Genomic DNA, 16,998 nt, shown 5'->3' on the forward strand with positions numbered 1-16,998 from the left:
CTTATGAGAAAATACTCGATTATTAGTTTACCGTCCGTTTCGCCAGCTGTGTAGAAAAAACAATCATGGTGATACACGTGCAGCAAGATCGGGGAAAACTAAATTAAACTAAAGTCTATGTCGAATACTAAAAAGACATAATTACCATAACTGCAATTCAAAGACAAATCAATTCCAACCGAAAAAGAGACTAAAGGTTGATTTATTTGTGATGGATTACCCTTCCTATCTTTAACAATTATCATTACAGTGAGTCTGCAATTCAAAGACAAATCAATTTTCAAGCCATCATATCTCACTTCTATTGCATTATAAACACGCATTATTTTCATACTATATATGCGTATTATTTTACAGAATGTCTTATATACTAACACGGTATCATAAGTAAGCGGTCCACTAGAGTCTCTCATTATGGACAAAGTGGACTCAATCCAAATGTTTATTTCTAAAACACACAATCTTAATCGTAACATTGATACGAACTATCAAGCTAAGCTAGCTATAAGATTACTAGCTAAAATGTTTGATATGCAACCTGCCAGATTTTTATTCCAGGAGTTTCGTATCTTTAAAATGTGAAAATGTGTTTGTCGTAGTGTCACGCCGTAGGTACCTGCGACAACCAAATGAACAACAATAGTTGCAGGTGCTGCAACCACAAGTACTTGCGAGGATGAAACGAACATGCCTTTAAAAAAAATATGTTTCTACATTTTAGATTTTAGTCGTTGGAATTGTTCATAGCTTCATATACATTCAATACGTAAAACAAACAATAAAAAAAGTTCGATCGACGTCGTTGTGTAGCCTAATAAGTATAACGAAGAATTTACATTATTCGTTTCATATGTAGTCATTTTTTATGCCGACAACAAAGAAGTCACATTTACATTGCTGTAAGACAAAACTTAACCGGAAAGTAAATTCAGTATATAGTTCCAACGGTGTTTCATAATCTTACATTCCGACATCTTTATCAATGTACTTACTTATAGTATTAGTCTAAATCGCAAACTCCGAGATCTTATTAAGGTATCATAGTCTACACACTCTACAGTACACAAAGTATTACTAGTTTACAACTGTGTCACGTACAATCAACGTGTAACAAAACACATTTAAGCTAGGATTAAATAGAGTATGGTTAATGATTTTTATTAGTTTTAAAGTAACTGAGGGCATAATGGTAAATAGAGAGAGTTGGGCAGGGCTTATGGGTAAAAAAATGAAGGAGGATGTGGGGGGGATCTTGAGCTCCGACGAGTGGCAAGTGAAGGTGTGGGGAAAGCAACATAAATCGACAAAAACAAACCGTCTTCTCAAAAATACGACTCTATCATCTCTGCCTCTGGCTTTAAATCTCTCTTCATCGCTTGCAGCAGAGAATCTTCTCTCTGCTCCTCATTCGAAGACGACGACCAAGAAACTTCCAAGTGATTTTGCATTTTCCTGGAAACTTTTTTTCTTTTTCTTTTTGGTAATTCCCAGACTTCAGTAGTGTTATTCATCTTCTTCTTTAATAAAATATTTAGTCTTTGTTTAGAAATCCGTGAAAGAGAAAAAGTATAACTGTTGCCTTCCTTCAATGCCATCATGTGAGCATTCCGATTTTGTTTCCTCTCTCTCTCTCTCTCTCTTAATTCTTTTTTTTTTTTTTTTTTTAATTTATATATATTTTTCCATTTGACTTGACTCTCGGCGGAGGAGTTTCTCGCCGGCGAATTTGTTTTACTCGGCGGAGGTTAATAAAAACTGTTCATTGTCTTCCCTCTTTTTGCGCTTCTTTTACTTTTTTTTTTTTTTTGGTCTTTGGATTTTTTTTTACTCTTTCGCTTTCGTCAGCTTCAAGTCTTCAAAGATAAAATCATCTTTAGGGATTTTTTTTGTTTTTTTGGTGTTTTGAAGTTCTTTGACGTAGAAAAAAGCCTAAGGAAGGACCTTGAGAATCTCTTTTGATTTGGTATCTATCTTCTCTTATGGACTTTTCTTTTTTGCTTTTGTTGTCGCAGTCGAAGACACTGCTCCCTTCTTATAGCCAAGTCTCTCGCTTCACTCCCCCCCCCCCCCTCCATTACCATATGATGCGGCGGTGACCTCTGATTTAGCGGTGGTGCTCGATCTCTATCACTAATGTCGGCGTTGTAGAGAAAACTCTGGATCCAACTCTCTGATTTCGGTAATTTCCATAAAACAAGTAGCTCAGTAAAGGTAAAATTTCGTAAAAATCTCAGATAATTCCGATCTTGGGATTGGTTGAGAGCTGCTTTTAACGCAAGTGATGATGATGAATCAGGAACGGGTTGGTTGATCGAAGAAGAAAATGTCACATTCATGGGATGGTCTTGGAGAGATTGCGTCAGTAGCGCAGCTGACTGGTTTAGATGCCGTCAAGCTGATTGGGCTCATTGTTAAAGCTGCCAATACCGCTTGGATGCACAAGAAGAACTGTCGTCAGTTCGCTCAGCATCTCAAACTCATTGGGAATTTGCTTGAACAGCTCAAGATCTCTGAGATGAAAAAGTATCCTGAGACTCGTGAGCCTCTCGAAGGGCTTGAGGATGCTTTGAGGAGGTCTTACCTTCTCGTCAATAGCTGTCGTGACAGGAGTTATCTTTACTTGTTGGCTATGGGTTGGAACATTGTTTACCAGTTCAGGAAACATCAGGATGAGATTGATCGTTTTCTCAAGATCATACCGCTTATCACCTTGGTTGATAACGCTCGCATTCGGGTAACTTTTTTTCTTGAGTTATGGTTTTAAAGTTCTTTTTTGATTTATGGTTTGCTGAAATTTGGATGATTTTGTACAGGAGAGGTTTGAATATATTGATCGTGATCAGCGCGAGTATACTCTGGATGAAGAGGACAGACATGTGCAAGATGTTATTTTGAAACAAGAATCCACGAGAGAAGCAGCATCAGTGCTGAAGAAGACTCTCTCTTGCTCATACCCTAACTTGCGTTTCTGTGAAGCTCTCAAAACAGAAAACGAGAAACTGCAGCTTGAACTTCAGCGTTCGCAGGAGCATTATGATGTGGCTCAGTGTGAAGTCATTCAGCGTTTAATTGGTGTTACACAAGCTGCTGCTTCTGTTGATCCTGACTCTGAGAAGGAGCTCACGAAGAAAGCTTCCAAAAAAGCTGAGCGTACCTCAAGCATGAACACAGAATATTCTTATGAAGAAGATACTCCTAAGAAAAGCAGTAGTCGTGCAGCCTCGAGGTTAGAATCTCCAATTTGTTCTGCTCAAAGATCCAAACTTCATGTGCTTTCTTTAAATGCAACTTGTGTTATTGTCCAATTACAAGAGATATATTATTATGTGATTAAGGAAGTAAAATCTCCAATACCTTGCAGTGACTGTAATGCTTTTCATGTTTAAAGGCTAATATTTGGTCCTATGTTTCTGTATAACGTCGGTTACATAATTGTTCTATGCAGATCCGCTTCTAATGTTTCATCGGGGCATGATCTACTTTCACGAAGAGCATCACTAGCAGAACACCATGAAGAATGGCATACTGACTTACTTGCTTGTTGCTCGGAACCTTCTCTTTGTATGTCCCCACTTCTTGTTTCCAGTGTGATTCCACTTTGTTTTCTCCGTTATATAGAGGATCGTTGTTTCACATTCCATACTTTCTTGTTATCTGAAAAGTTGTGAATGATTGACTGATGGTACCACAGGCTTGAAGACATTCTTTTTTCCATGTGGTACTTTGGCAAAGATTGCCACTGCAGCATCTAACAGGCACATCTGTAAGGGATATACGAACACTGTGACTTTATTATTATTTTCAAGTTGGTAGTTAAAACATGTGAAAACTAATAAGCAACTCTGTTTTGCTTTTGTTTCTCCCAGCTTCAGCTGAAGCATGCAATGAGCTAATGGCATATTCTTTGATACTTTCGTGCTGCTGCTACACTTGTTGTGTAAGGAGGAAACTCCGGAAGACACTAAACATCACGGTACATTTTCTTTCACTCCCTTGAATACTAATCGGTTTTAATAAGCTTTGTGATACCAAACATCCATATGCTTCAAAGAAAATGGTTATCATTTGCAAACCAAATACAACAATTATGTTCATGAAATTATGGTTAATGATTAAGTTAGTCATCTGCATCAAATCTCTAGTAAGTAACTATCATGGTATGATATGAAATGATTGAGAGTGTGAAATGTCTTTTGTTTTATGTCACACAATCAATAGATGGGATGAATGCATAATTAATGTTTTCTGATATGGCAGGGAGGGTTAATTGACGATTTTCTATCCCATGTGATGTGTTGTTGCTGTGCTCTTGTACAAGAACTGAGAGAAGTTGAGATTCGTGGGGCTTATGGTATACATTACATACAATCAATCATCTTAAGAATATATTTAATCTTAAATCTTTGAAGGATGAATAATGATGTCTCTTGATATCCTCGCAGGTATGGAAAAAACGAAAATAAGTCCGCCTTCGTCGCAGTTCATGGAACATTGAAATTCTTAAATTATACAAAAGGTGAACAGAACAACGGTATGTTCTTGTCTCTATGGATATGACAATAGATTCTTCTTCTTCTTCTTCTTCTTAATACTCACACTTGTGTTTGTTTTGTGTTGTTGAGTCGTTGTCGTATGTAAATTAGTTGTTTGGGATTCTTATGGAAATTTCAGAAATTTGTGTTGTGTGTATCATAATAGACTAACTAATTTTCTAATTCTACTTTTATCACATGCTTAAGTTAAGGGTATATCCAATTGGAACAGACTTGTTTTTAATATGAATTCAGGAATCGTATGCTATCTGTTAAGGGGTCTGAGTTATATCACCAGTCACTACCATGGCCAAAAGTCTAAAGCATCGACAAAGAGATTGATAGTCGCCACCATGGCCAAAAGCCTGAAACATCGACAAAAGAATTGATATGACTGATGATGATTCTCTTGTTCCCAAATTGGACATATCTTGTCGGTTTCTTTTTAATGGATGGTTGGTTTTACATGTTTTACTTTTACGTAAAAAAACGTTTATTATCAAACCGTAAAAAGTAATCGTTTCACCGGTAAGGGTAGACTCGTAATTCAACAGATATCATCTTCTTCCCCAATTTTTTGTTTCACACTAAACCCTAGTTTCAGACAAAGTAGAGACCTTTCCAAACGCCTAAACCAACATCAGCCGCGGCCAACCACCGCGCATAAGCGTTTCGACGCCGCAAAGGCTGAGTTAATTCAAACTCTGTCCCACCCTCTTCGACTCTTAAAGCATCTATCGCGACGACTATATATCTCTCTCAAACTGGTAATTAATCATTAGTTTCCTTGTTTGATTCTCGAATCAAAAATCTAGGTTCTGTTTATTAGATGTGTTTGTTTCGATTATGAATCTGCTCACATCTCTCTCTCTCTCTCTTGATAGCAAGACTTAGCAATTTACAGTGATTACATACTGATTTGAGTGTAACAGACTAATGATTACGTTTAGAGTAACAATCTCTTAATAAGCTTGTTAATGGCGGAAACTGGTTTTGTCTCATGAATTAGATGTTGATTGTATTGTCTACTCTTCTGTGTTCTATTTCCTAATCTTAATTTTGCCATCATCTCACTGTCTCAGCTGGCTTGCGAATTAGGACATGGCTTGTAATTCCACAGGCTGTGAGTCTGGTTGCTATGACCGTGAGAAGGATAATGGAAGCAAGATTGTGGAAGATGCAGTAGTTACTCAGGAGAGTGTCTGTGTCAAGTGTAAATGCAATGAGCCTATGACCTTTGGGGACGGTGGCTCAGAAGATGGAAGGTTCTGCGCCGAGTGTTTTAGGAACAATGTCTTTGGGAAGTTCCGTCTCGCTGTTACTTCTCATGCCATGATCACTCCTTCAGATAACGTTCTTGTTGCTTTCTCTGGCGGATCATCTTCCAGGTTTCACTCTCATCTTTTCTTTTTTGTTTGATACGTTAGTGATTGTTGTCTAAACGTAGCAAGTTTAATGTATGTTAAGGGTTGCTCTTCAATTTGTTCATGAGTTGCAAATCAAGGCTTTGAAGAATTACGAGGCGAGTCGAGATAGATCTTTACCTGTCTTTGGCGTTGGTGTTGCGTTTGTGGATGAAACTGCAGCTTTTCCTGCTCTCTCTACGGAAATGATTGATGCAATTGAGTGGATTCGATCTACTGTGTCAAGTTTGTCTCCACCTGCAAAGGGTCTCCATGTTGTTCCTATCGAAAGCGTCTTTGGTTCAGACTCGCTTGACCCACGAGATAGGCTTGTAAAGCTTTTAGACTCTGTTCCTGACGATACGGGAAAAGAAGACCTTCTGTTGCATCTGAAAATGTTGTCTTTGCAAAAGGTTTGAGATTATATTGTTCATGTTTCTTTTCGAAACAAATCAGGCTTGGAACTATCTTTTTAATTGATATTGCTTGATAATCCATTTTAGGTTGCCTCTGAAAATGGGTACAACAGATTAGTGGTTGGATCATGCACGTCGAGAATTGCTTCACATGTTCTTACGGCTACTGTCAAGGTGTGTTGCTTGTCTTTTCTCTGGTTTAGTTTTCTATAATTGCATTGTAGAGTTTATGCCATAGAGCGTTTGCAATGGCTACCTCAAAGAATGTACATATTTAGGACCTGACGAATTACATCAGTAAAAATTTAATTCAATACCAAGTTTATATGTACTTTGTTTGGACATTCTGTTTAGACTACGCTCCATTAGAGTTTTGAGTTGTATTGCTTTTTCTTTCTTGAGACAGGGACGAGGTTATTCACTATCAGCAGATATTCAGCATGTTGATGCGAGATGGAAGGTTCCCATTGTACTTCCACTTCGAGATTGTGTTAGACAGGAAATAACTAGACTCTGCCTTTTGGATGGGTTCGTATATTGGCTACCTAGTCTATTATTATAGTGAACCGTATTCTTGCATAATCCAACTGTTGAGTGACGTCTGACATATTCTGGGCAGGGCAGTCTAAAGACTGTGGAGTTGGCTTGTCGTTCTCAAAGCGGCATCAATGATTTGGTGTCTTCCTTTGTCGCTCTGTTGCAGGTTCAAATCAAACTCATCGTCTGCATATAATTTAATGCATGCATGGCTGCCTGTTACTTTGTTTTTGCTGATCTCTGAGTTTTATATATGTTGCGCAGGAAGAAAATCCTTCTCGCGAATGCACTATTGTACGGACAGCTGCAAAGCTGACTCCATTTTACTTCAACAAAATTCCGGAGACAGACGACTCGAATGTTCCTATGGCCACGCAGAGGCGCCTAAAGAGATTTAATCTTAAATATGATGGTTCTATGACTACAGAAGCTTTCTGTCCTATCTGCAATGGACCGCAAAACAGATCAGACTCATCGGAGTTAGATTATTTTGAAGAAGGCCAGGAATCCGACGCCCTTTATGCTGCTTGCTGTTCAAGTTGCCGGTTTCAAATACTTCCACAAGATGGATCATCTCGTGAGCAATTCGGTTCATTCCTGCCAGATCACATGATTTCCCAAGTGAAGCATCAAAAGGTTAACAGTCAAGCTTATCTGAGGTGGGTAGTATGCAATAACTCTGATCTCAAACTTGTACTCCTTTTCATTAAAACTATGTTCAGAATTATTGGTAGTTCATGTATCTAGAAAGCAGCAGATTTAAAACGAATAGCAAAACTGATTGAAACACTATTTGAAACTCCTAACATCGATTTCTAATTATTATCAGGGAGAAAATAAAAGACTGTCTACTCTTGGACGATGAAGAGGTTGTCTAAATATGCATTTCAGATGCTTGCACAAGGTATGTGAGAGGAAGTTAAAATCCTTTCATGCTTCTTAAGGATATTCTTAGAATGCTAGGATCATCTTGGTTTTAATTGCAGATCTTATATCAACTTACATGTTACAAATGTTTTACCCCTTCTCGTACAATGATTGTTTTGATGTGAAATCACCGAGCAATTGAATGACATTTTATATCCACCTATACAATACAAGAATAATGGGGAGCAAGCTAGGCATTATTGTAACACAAGTAGTAACCTGTCATGGGGAGTGCCGGGATGATACTTTGGATGAGAGTAAAGTTTTGTAATATTTCTATGGGCAGAATCAGATACCCACGAGTGTTAATCCAGAACACAAGTTTCTCTTGGCACCTAATTGGTTTATAAGCAATCTATGTAAATTGCAAAATTATAGACACTGATGGACGAATCATCACGATGTTAGAATTGAGGGCATCAATTGAGAACTCTAAAAGACAAGGGCATATATCTGAAAACTTTCTCCGCGAAGTATTAAAACATTAAAGGACCGTTTTGCAATTCATAAGAATATAGTGGGATCTTTAGAAACTTTCAAATTTATTGGGGAGGTTTTGCGTTTTACTTAAAAGTCCAAAACCATCGCTCTATTCGTAACGCCGGACGATTCTGCCGGAGATCGGAAAATAGGGAAATCGGGGTAAAAGATCAAAGCTTTGACAATGGTGAGATTAAGCAGAGTGCTGCTAAAAGACGCCGGAAACGTAATCGACAAGACCCTCTCGGAGATTCTAGTGTGCCCTCTCTCTAAGCAACCTTTAAGGTTCGATCTCTCTCTCTCTCTCTCTTTCGATTTCTATATAGCTTCTTCAATTTGGATTGGTCCCGAAGAAAATGTTGAAATGAATTGGTTTCTGATAGGTTTTGCGAGAAGACGAAATCACTTGTCAGCGATACTATTGGTGTCTCTTTTCCTGTAAGCTTTCTATGCCAATTTCAATTTCAATTTCAAAGCTTTTTGATTTTTCGATTTTGGATGAGTTGATGATTGTTGCTAAAGATGCTTTTTGTTATGTTGATAGACGTAACTCTCCAAGCAGTGAAATTGTACCAGATAACATATATATGCTTTCAGAATTATTATATCTCTTATTCAATGAACATGTTCTGAAACTAACTTTGATATTTTTAGGAATTGTCAGATGAGAGATTAAGATGTATATATATATATATAGCTTGATTCTTTACTATTTCTTTCATTTGCCTCATACTGAACAAAGTATAAAAATGAATTTATGCTTGGTGTTGATTTGGGATTCACTGATGGAATGATGATGGGATTATGCTAAAGTGATTGGTCGGCCGTTTTCTTATTCTTCTTCTTCTTCTTTTTAGATTTCACTTCATGTTCACGATTCAGTGTTTTAAGATTTGGTTTTGCTTCTTAATCATATTATTAGTTATTCCCCTGTTCTTTTAGCTTTCACTTCATGTTCACGATTTTACTGTTATTATCTCTTAACACGCTAGATGAAAGGTGGGATTCCATGCTTGGTTCCAAAGGATGGAAAAATACTTGAGGAGGAAAGTGAGGCATCCAAAAAAAATATAAAATGATCAGAGTGAAAAGGTAATATATAACTTGCATCTGCAGCGACTTATCAATGGTTCTTTCTGTCTTCACATTTTAGGCTTGTGAGCTCTTTTAAGTTTTGATGGGAAACATTGATGTACGCAATTGAAAGACAGTGTGGGAGTTGTAGTTTCAGGGGAATGTAACTACCTTTTCTTCTTTTGTTTCTTGAAATCTAGGATTCTTATTGACTGGAATGAAAGTAAAAGCATGATTTATAGTATTGGATACCCTATTCGAGGGGCTCTAAGTTAAGTTTTACCACATAATGTGAGGATAGATTCTAGTCACAGTCCCACTTTTGGTAACTATTCTTCTCTATCTTGATGCCACTATTTTTACACCATATTAGCTCTTGATGTCCACTTTTGGTTGGTAAAAGAATACACAATAAAATAACAACAACCAAAAGTGGATCAATAAGACTTATCACTTTCAGGTAATTGAGGTTGGACCAAAAGAAGATAAAACGATTTTCCTGATAAACCAAATGAACATCAACACACACGCCTAGTGTTTTTGATGGTGACCAGTTGTAGCAAAAGCTATTTTATAAATAAAACGTGGCGAGTGACTAGACTGAATAAAAAACTTATCGTGTTCTCTCTTGACCAACCAAAAAAGTTGGGTGACTTAATTCCCATTGGCTTGGAGGTTTCAGTTTCATAGTGCAAGTTGTTGGCTTGTATGGTAGCCAGCCAAAGGAATGGCAATTTATGTGATAATGTGACAGGGTGAAAATTAAATGTTAAGTGATAGGTCCCCTTCTCACTTTTCTCTGCCATTGTCATCATTTATGTGGAGCACTGTTTTGTCTATTGGTCATTGGAACATTGGCTTCTAGTGACAACCAAATTGGTTAAACAGTAACACATAATTTTTTTTTCTTACTAGTATTAGAATAGCAAGTAGAACATTACTACAAGAATACAAGTAGAAGTTAGTACAGAAGTGAAAAAAAAAACTCAAAAGGGGTTGCATAATAACGACAGAACATGAAGAGAAGCCCCAGGACAGATGTTCCTGTGCCTTAGGAAATTGAAAGATCCTTTTCTCTTTCAGGGTTGTTTTTTACATCATCTTTCTTTCCCCTACAATATCTTGGTTCTACAAATTTAGCTTAGTTATACTTATAGGTAGCCAAAAAAAGGTACAAACATTTCCATTTTTTCATTTCTTCATAAGACAAGCTCAATCCCCAAAAGAGAAATAAGGACTTGTAGATTTCTCAAAATGGAGCTGTGAAAGACCGTTGTAGTGTGTTCTTTTTGGGTTGCGGATTTGCTGCAGCCATTCTTAACTGCACACATACCCACACAGAACTGAAGTATCAGAATCTTATTACTCAAATTGTCATTGGAAAAAACAGCGTGCAAAAACAAACATACTGCAAGTAATGCAGAGGCTGTCTCTTCCCTTATAAGTTGGTTTAAGATATGAGTTAAGCTATAAGGATTCGAACTATTAATAGAGTGCTTCCAAAGGGCAAAACAATAAGAACATCTCTCGGCTTGTTTACCTGATCTTGTTGTCTCTTGAGCCTTGCATTTTCTGCCTGCAGGTGAGCAACTTCAAGTTCTAACTCGTTTGTATAAGCCTGCAAGTGAGAAACAAAAGGTTTCATCAGAAGCATTTTGATGGCATAAGTACATTTTTTTTCTTCCCTTTGATATCCTTGAGTAGAAAGGAGAAAAAGAGAGACACATTCCTGTTTCCTAGCTCGGGAACGAGCCGCAGATTCTCTGTTCTTGATCATGCGCTTATGTCTTCTATTCCCTGTACCTTCATTGGACTCTTGGCCTCTTTTCTTACCAAAACAAGTGGATGTAACCAGAGCCTCAAAAGGGGTGTTGAAGGAAGGAATGTTTGAGAGGTTATGGTGACTCTGAAGGTTGGAGTTTGGGGTAACAACAAGAGGATCTTGATTATCGAGAAACTCGAAGCCAGCGCCGGAATTCAAGCTCAGAACAGTTGCAGGAGGTGGAAAAGGAGAGCTGCAGAGAGCAGTGACAGTGGTGGAATCGCCATTAGAAGCAGAACCCATGGCCAGGCTTGTAGGTGCTGGTTCCTCGTTCAAAGGTCCGTTGAGGAAATCTTGGAAGATCGAGTTAGGGTTTTGGTTCTGGTGGTTGTGGCTCCTGAAGCGTGGCTCATGGTTGTGCTGTGGATGTTGGCTGTGGTGGTTGATGTGGTGGATAGAAGCAAGGTTGATGTCTTTCCAAACTTCTTCCATGGTGATTAGAGATCTCTTCTGGGTTTGAGAGTCTTGTGAGGGTAAAGGAGATGATGATGAGGTTGATGATGATGATGAAGACGACGGTGATGAGGGTGAAATGGAAGAAACCTTGTTTAGAGTCTTGTTCTTGTATGTAGCAGAGACTCTAAGGTTCCTCTGATGCTTTGCTGATGACAACATTGGAAAAGAGAACAGAACTGAACCAAACAACACAGCTTTAGTCTTGGTGTCAATTGTCTTGTAACCTACACGCAGATAGAGAGAGAAAGAAAGAAAGAGGTGAGAGAGAGTAGTGAGTAGAGAGCTCAGAGAGGTTCTTGACTTTCGCCGGTCATTTCTGGAATGATGGGTTGGGTCCAGACTCCAGAAGTAGAGACAGAGGCATTCAACTATTCCAAAGTTTTAAAATTATTTATTTATTACAAAAAAAAGAAGAAAATTTCCATTACTATGTAATTAAAAGTGTTGATGTCTTCAACGTCTAAAGTATTATAAAGATCAAATGTTTGATAATTTTTTGTTTTGTTTTGTTAGTTTTTAAAAAGTGAAGTTAGTGAACTATTTTCAATTTTCATGATCCTTAAATGTAAAGAGTGAGTGGGGGAGAGATGCTTGAAAAAAGGCAAGCAGTATAAATTAACTTTGGTTTTATCTTAAGGCTTTTCCAATATCACATCCCTTTAGGATCATTATCAACTTTCAAATTATGACTTTATTGTTCTTGTTTGGATTTATGCGAAATTTACCAAAATACATTTTGTGGGTATTGCAGAAACAAACATTTAAAAATAATATTAGCATACAAAAGCTAAAATAAATACTCGTTTCACTATTCACAAAAAAAAACACCTTACTACCTATTAAACCAAATGAAAAAAAAAAATCATATTGATAAGTGATAACAAGAATATTTTTTTATGTTTTTGTATATATAAATATTTGAAACCAAGATAAAATATAATCCAATATAAATAGTACTCCCTCCGTTTCAAAATATAAGATGTTTTAGAGAAGTTTTTTGTTTTTTAATATAAGATATTTTCAAGTTTCTGTACAACTTTTAAATTAGTTTAATATTTTATATTATGCAGTATTATTTATGATTGATTGAACTTGTTAAAACTAAAAACTTCTTAATCTGCGTGCTTTGGTTAAAACATTCTATATTTTGAAAAAGAGGAAGTAGTACTTGTTATGTCGTTCGTATATAATTTTATGTAAAAAGTTTTAAAAGTTTTAAACTCTGAAAAGTACTATTTGTTTAGTACTTTATGTCTGTTCAGAGTCTTTAGACTTATTTTATGGAACAATTAATGTGAAGGCACATAATTTTACCAATTTTACAACCGTTCGATGTCTTCCAACTTTTTCTTAATAGCACTACACAAATTTACACAATAATACTATTTGATTGTATGTATTATTCCAAGTGCATTTAAATTGAAAAATGGGTTTACTGTTGATTTGTTACCCACTTCAAATCATTGGTGTCCATGTCATCCAATGAGATTTTATCACTGTATCAGATAATCTGGTTTACATGGATAGGGAAATCAATTTTGTGGGTCTGAATATAAACAAACATAACAAAGTGGATAGTGTTAAACCAATTTTTATACCAAAATTATTTGGTTTGATGTGTACATTGTACACACACATTTTATACGACCATATATACTAGATATTTACATTGATTGTTATTTGAGACGAATGGTAAACAAATCAACAAGCCAAGTGGTAGTTGATAAGAATTAATAGATCTTTGTCATACGCAAGAATAAATAAACAAGATATGTTACATAATCCCTCCATCCAGATATATCTAGATATTCGAACATATATATGTGTCCGCCCGTATCTAAAATGGTCAGTCTCCAAGTGCATATCTAGTCACACTTTTCATTTTGTTTCTCCTTCACTGCAAGTTGATTTATACTATATATTATAATATAATACGATATGTGGTCTTAAGATTCTATTCAACATGTATTAACTATTCAGTTTTCCGTACACATATATGAAATCATATAATATATTTTTTTCTCTGGCGTGAAAGATTTTGAATAGAGAGAAATAAAATAGCCCTCAAGGAAACGTCCCATCTTTGAACATGCAAAGAGTACAACATTTTAGAGAAGCTGAAGCCTACTGAATTAACTCAAACAAAACGCAAACTCCTTAAATAATAATAATACTCACCTCAAGTACTCAAATTTGTTAGAAGATCTTTTCAATTTTTGGGTGAATAGTACAAAGGAGTTTATTATTCAACAAATAAAATATTTCGTTTCTTTTTCAAATCATTTTTTTGGAAAAAAAAAACTCAAAACGAGAGAAATTGGGGATAGTAGTAGGTGACGAGTGAATCGAAATGTCCATAAGTATCACAAACTGTGCAGAAGCTGTGAGCTGTTGTGCGTGAGAGAGAGAGAGTGACATGTCATGTCTCAGGGGATTGAACAGGTGTCAGCACTATATTGTTCTGTCCCAAATTCCATCAAATCTAGTTCTCTGTCTTTTAACATCCTCTTTAGTTTACCTTTAAACAATGCATAAAAATGGAATTTTTTTCTATTTTAGCAAGTTATGGCCTTTGCCCAATAATTTATTCGAACGAGGGACAATAGTCACAATACTATAATATCTTAACGTAATCTTTTCTTGTCATCAAAACTCGAATTGATGATCTTGTTGTATAGAGTATATCATAAATACAATGCTGTTGTTATCCCCTCTTTAATATTTTGGAAGTACATGACTTATTTTTGGTAGACCATATAATAGTTATATGGGTCATTAGTTGGTTATAGAATTAACATATTAATAATTTAAGTATAATATTTGATAATCTTTCGATATTTACGGGTCTACTTTGATTATTGTTAGATCCTATATCGCTTATTTATTCAATTATTCATAATTAATTATTAATTATTAATTATTAATAATAGCAATAGCAATGAATCCACTTTAAGCCTAATCGGGAATAATAATAACATGAAGGAATAAAAGATGATATACACAAATGAAACAAAATATTTTAACTCGAGAAATCTTCCGAGTTCGGTAACCCAAAACATAAAAACTGTGATTTTTGTTAAACTAAACAATATTTCGATTTTACCTAATAATATATACCCTACTTCTATATGCTGTTTAAGGAAATTTGACAAATTTAAATATCTCCCGATTTAAATAGGATTAACTCTGGAGACCCTTTCGACGGCCAAAAATATTTAAAATTAAAAATACCGCTTACACATAGTCTACACAATTTTTTATAATAGATATATGAGTCGAGTGAGTACATAATTGTTTTTAGACTATATAATAGATATATGAGTCATTAATTGGTTATAAAATTAAAACATTAATCATTTTAGTTGTATTTAAGTGTATCATTTGTATAATTTACCTTTACCGGTTTGCTTGATAATCGAGATTCGAGATCGAGATTGATAGGGTTCACTTGATAATCGAGATTTATAGGGTTCGTTTGGTAATCAAGATTTATAGGGTTTACATAATAAACCCTTGCCATTTTAATAAATATCATATATAAAAGTTATTATTTGTAAGATGTACAATTTAAATATCATATCACAATTTAAAGTTATATGTACTTCTTTCCTCATATGCATATCTTATTTACATATTCTATTATTATTTACCAATTAAAATGTAGTTAGTTTTATAATAAAATAAGTTATAAACTTATAATTTGGTTTAAATGTAAAATATCAAGATATACGATGATATTGTTTAATGCTAAAAAATATATCAAATAAAAATATTTAAATTTTTGTTGTATAAAATAAAATTTAACATGTGCTATAGCACGGGTACTAATCTAGTTACCAATTAATTTTAAAATACCTCTTATTAATTTTGACATCAGATGAATAAAAAAACTTTTCAAAAGTTTATATAAATAGAGACTCGTTGGCGAAACAGGGTTTATAGACTCGAAATCGATGGACAAGTGATTTGATTTGATTTGATTTGATTTGATGAAGACTCGTATTTTTTCTTTTTTCGCTTACATTCAAAGTATAAATCCAACGAACAATATGAATGACCCGCGGGTTCCTGACCGTTGGATTCTTCAATTCTACTACAATAATCATCTACCCGTAGGTTGTCTCTAGACCGTACGGACACAAAGTAGTCGTAATAATTTACTACTAAAATTAGCAATAAAGCAAAAAACTTGGAGTTGAAAGAGCCAAAAGAATGCTAACCGTTGGATGATGAAGATGGTGAAGATGCGTACTTGACATCTCCAAAATGGTAAGAATAATTGGGGGACAACCTTTCTATCTTTTGGGTGTGTTTTATGAATTAGGGTTTACTATTTTCTTAGTCTATGAAGAATAGTTCTGATTTTTTTTTAATTCACAGAGATCGTGACATTGAACCTATTCTTGGGTTGTTTCTGTTTATTTTCCACATTTAGTAGGTGAACATATAGATTATTTCGGAAATGTTTGTGTTTGTTTAATTACAAATAGTTATGACTAAATTAAGCAGAGCCTAGAATCATAACTAGATCGTCTTAGGCTTCAGCTATAACGCGAGGGGGTGAGAAAAGTCATTTTTCATTTATTACAAAAACAGAGGGGACTAATTTAGTAGAGCTAAAATATATTACTGATTCGTACGTAAAGTATCAATAATCTAAAAACCTTTATTAGAAAAAGTTCCCCACTAGCTAGTCTAAATGTGAAACACTGGTGTATGCGGAAAACGAATAATTTCGATATGAATTGGGCACACATGTAAAAAGTGAAGGGTAAATTTCACCGTCATACCCTATATAACTTTTGAATAATACACATGATGCATTAACCTTTTTTGTACCCATGAACTTTGTTTTAGTAGGGTTAGTGTAAATAATCTTGCAACCTTTTGAAATCAATGTATGACAAGCTTATAAAAATAAAATTGAGTGTTTTTTTTTTCATTTTTTCGATTGGCTGACTCGGTTCAAATCACTTGGTTACATCAGTTCACCACCATATATGTTTATTTACTAGGATATTAATTATATATAGGGGGCTTCTCTAACAATACGAAAAATCAAAATTAGTATAAAACGTATGGACGAATGGTATTGGTTTTGTAAATAAATACTTAAATAGTACATCTACTGTATATAGTTAAAACTTGTCATGTTATTTCCTCCACTAAAAACATAATCAAAATCCATGCTATTTAAAAACATACACCCGAAGAACCCAATAAAAGAACTACGATCATATTTACATGCCATATGCTCTCGCTTTTGCAAAAAAAAAAAAAAGAGGAAAAGTTATTACTTTTTAATTAAATAGCGACTCTCCGAAAAAATTATTTATTGTCCCATTCGAAAT

General features: G+C 35.2%; 4 protein-coding genes across 14 annotated transcripts; 3 read left to right on the forward strand and 1 right to left on the reverse strand.

Moving 5' to 3' along the window:
* The first annotated feature begins 1,177 nt into the window (after nucleotides 1–1,177).
* LOC104721178 (protein MID1-COMPLEMENTING ACTIVITY 1) lies at nucleotides 1,178–5,045 on the forward strand. 6 transcript variants are annotated; one of them, XM_087475301.1, is made up of 10 exons: nucleotides 1,178–1,480; nucleotides 2,013–2,211; nucleotides 2,297–2,734; nucleotides 2,814–3,226; nucleotides 3,446–3,561; nucleotides 3,692–3,763; nucleotides 3,867–3,973; nucleotides 4,258–4,351; nucleotides 4,443–4,531; nucleotides 4,765–5,045. In XM_087475301.1, the coding sequence occupies exons 3-9, from the start codon at nucleotides 2,324–2,326 to the stop codon at nucleotides 4,493–4,495; spliced, it is 1,266 nt and encodes a 421-aa protein (XP_087331427.1). In that variant the 5' UTR covers nucleotides 1,178–1,480; nucleotides 2,013–2,211; nucleotides 2,297–2,323; the 3' UTR covers nucleotides 4,496–4,531; nucleotides 4,765–5,045. The 6 variants fall into 6 exon arrangements, with proteins under 6 accessions (XP_087331427.1, XP_010437400.1, XP_019088418.1 ...); XM_010439098.3 differs by having other exon boundaries at nucleotides 4,788–5,045; XM_019232873.2 differs by having other exon boundaries at nucleotides 1,243–1,598; nucleotides 4,788–5,045.
* LOC104721177 (cytoplasmic tRNA 2-thiolation protein 2) lies at nucleotides 4,807–8,149 on the forward strand. 4 transcript variants are annotated; one of them, XM_087475299.1, is made up of 9 exons: nucleotides 5,069–5,299; nucleotides 5,615–5,920; nucleotides 6,000–6,348; nucleotides 6,439–6,525; nucleotides 6,758–6,879; nucleotides 6,976–7,054; nucleotides 7,153–7,547; nucleotides 7,718–7,792; nucleotides 7,990–8,149. In XM_087475299.1, exons 2-8 carry the CDS (start codon nucleotides 5,634–5,636, stop codon nucleotides 7,764–7,766), a joined length of 1,368 nt encoding a protein of 455 aa, XP_087331425.1. In that variant the 5' UTR covers nucleotides 5,069–5,299; nucleotides 5,615–5,633; the 3' UTR covers nucleotides 7,767–7,792; nucleotides 7,990–8,149. The 4 variants fall into 4 exon arrangements, with proteins under 4 accessions (XP_019088415.1, XP_087331425.1, XP_019088416.1 ...); XM_019232871.2 differs by lacking the exon at nucleotides 7,990–8,149 and adding an exon at nucleotides 7,875–7,974; XM_019232870.2 differs by lacking the exon at nucleotides 7,990–8,149 and having other exon boundaries at nucleotides 4,807–5,299; nucleotides 7,718–7,974.
* A 211-nt stretch (nucleotides 8,150–8,360) lies between these two features.
* LOC109127673 (uncharacterized) lies at nucleotides 8,361–9,613 on the forward strand. Its single transcript, XM_019232874.2, has 3 exons — nucleotides 8,361–8,580; nucleotides 8,679–8,733; nucleotides 9,288–9,613. Exons 1-3 carry the CDS (start codon nucleotides 8,480–8,482, stop codon nucleotides 9,372–9,374), a joined length of 243 nt encoding a protein of 80 aa, XP_019088419.1. The 5' UTR covers nucleotides 8,361–8,479; the 3' UTR covers nucleotides 9,375–9,613.
* A 632-nt stretch (nucleotides 9,614–10,245) lies between these two features.
* LOC104721180 (protein FD-like) lies at nucleotides 10,246–12,178 on the reverse strand. Of its 3 annotated transcripts, none has more exons than XM_087475305.1 (3): nucleotides 11,098–12,130; nucleotides 10,910–10,986; nucleotides 10,246–10,690 (listed from the first exon to the last, which is right to left on the reverse strand). In XM_087475305.1, exons 1-3 carry the CDS (start codon nucleotides 11,804–11,806, stop codon nucleotides 10,619–10,621), a joined length of 858 nt encoding a protein of 285 aa, XP_087331431.1. In that variant the 5' UTR covers nucleotides 11,807–12,130; the 3' UTR covers nucleotides 10,246–10,618. The 3 variants fall into 3 exon arrangements, with proteins under 3 accessions (XP_087331431.1, XP_087331430.1, XP_010437402.2); XM_087475304.1 differs by having other exon boundaries at nucleotides 10,910–10,987; nucleotides 11,093–12,130; XM_010439100.2 differs by having other exon boundaries at nucleotides 10,910–12,178.
* Between the last annotated feature and the right edge of the window lie 4,820 nt (nucleotides 12,179–16,998).

This window comes from Camelina sativa, chromosome 11 (genome assembly GCF_030686135.1).
Source record: "Camelina sativa cultivar CO46 ecotype springtype chromosome 11, ASM3068613v1".
Classification (NCBI taxonomy): domain Eukaryota; kingdom Viridiplantae; phylum Streptophyta; class Magnoliopsida; order Brassicales; family Brassicaceae; genus Camelina; species Camelina sativa.

Excerpts from the sequence above, each read along its gene's own strand:
- LOC104721178 (XM_087475301.1), top strand. The coding sequence starts at position 2,324 with ATGTCACATTCATGGGATGGTCTTGGAGAGATTGCGTCAGTAGCGCAG. Across the intron at positions 3,227-3,445 it reads AGTAGTCGTGCAGCCTCGAG|ATCCGCTTCTAATGTTTCAT; the intron begins GTTAGAATCTCC and ends TGTTCTATGCAG. Across the intron at positions 3,974-4,257 it reads GGAAGACACTAAACATCACG|GGAGGGTTAATTGACGATTT; the intron begins GTACATTTTCTT and ends CTGATATGGCAG.
- LOC104721177 (XM_019232870.2), top strand. The coding sequence starts at position 5,634 with ATGGCTTGTAATTCCACAGGCTGTGAGTCTGGTTGCTATGACCGTGAG. Across the intron at positions 6,526-6,757 it reads TTCTTACGGCTACTGTCAAG|GGACGAGGTTATTCACTATC; the intron begins GTGTGTTGCTTG and ends TTCTTGAGACAG. Across the intron at positions 7,548-7,717 it reads AACAGTCAAGCTTATCTGAG|GGAGAAAATAAAAGACTGTC; the intron begins GTGGGTAGTATG and ends AATTATTATCAG.
- LOC109127673 (XM_019232874.2), top strand. The coding sequence starts at position 8,480 with ATGGTGAGATTAAGCAGAGTGCTGCTAAAAGACGCCGGAAACGTAATC. Across the intron at positions 8,581-8,678 it reads CTCTCTAAGCAACCTTTAAG|GTTTTGCGAGAAGACGAAAT; the intron begins GTTCGATCTCTC and ends GGTTTCTGATAG. Across the intron at positions 8,734-9,287 it reads CTATTGGTGTCTCTTTTCCT|ATGAAAGGTGGGATTCCATG; the intron begins GTAAGCTTTCTA and ends TTAACACGCTAG.
- LOC104721180 (XM_010439100.2), bottom strand. The coding sequence starts at position 11,806 with ATGTTGTCATCAGCAAAGCATCAGAGGAACCTTAGAGTCTCTGCTACA. Across the intron at positions 10,691-10,909 it reads TCAAGAGACAACAAGATCAG|TTAAGAATGGCTGCAGCAAA; the intron begins GTAAACAAGCCG and ends GTATGTGTGCAG.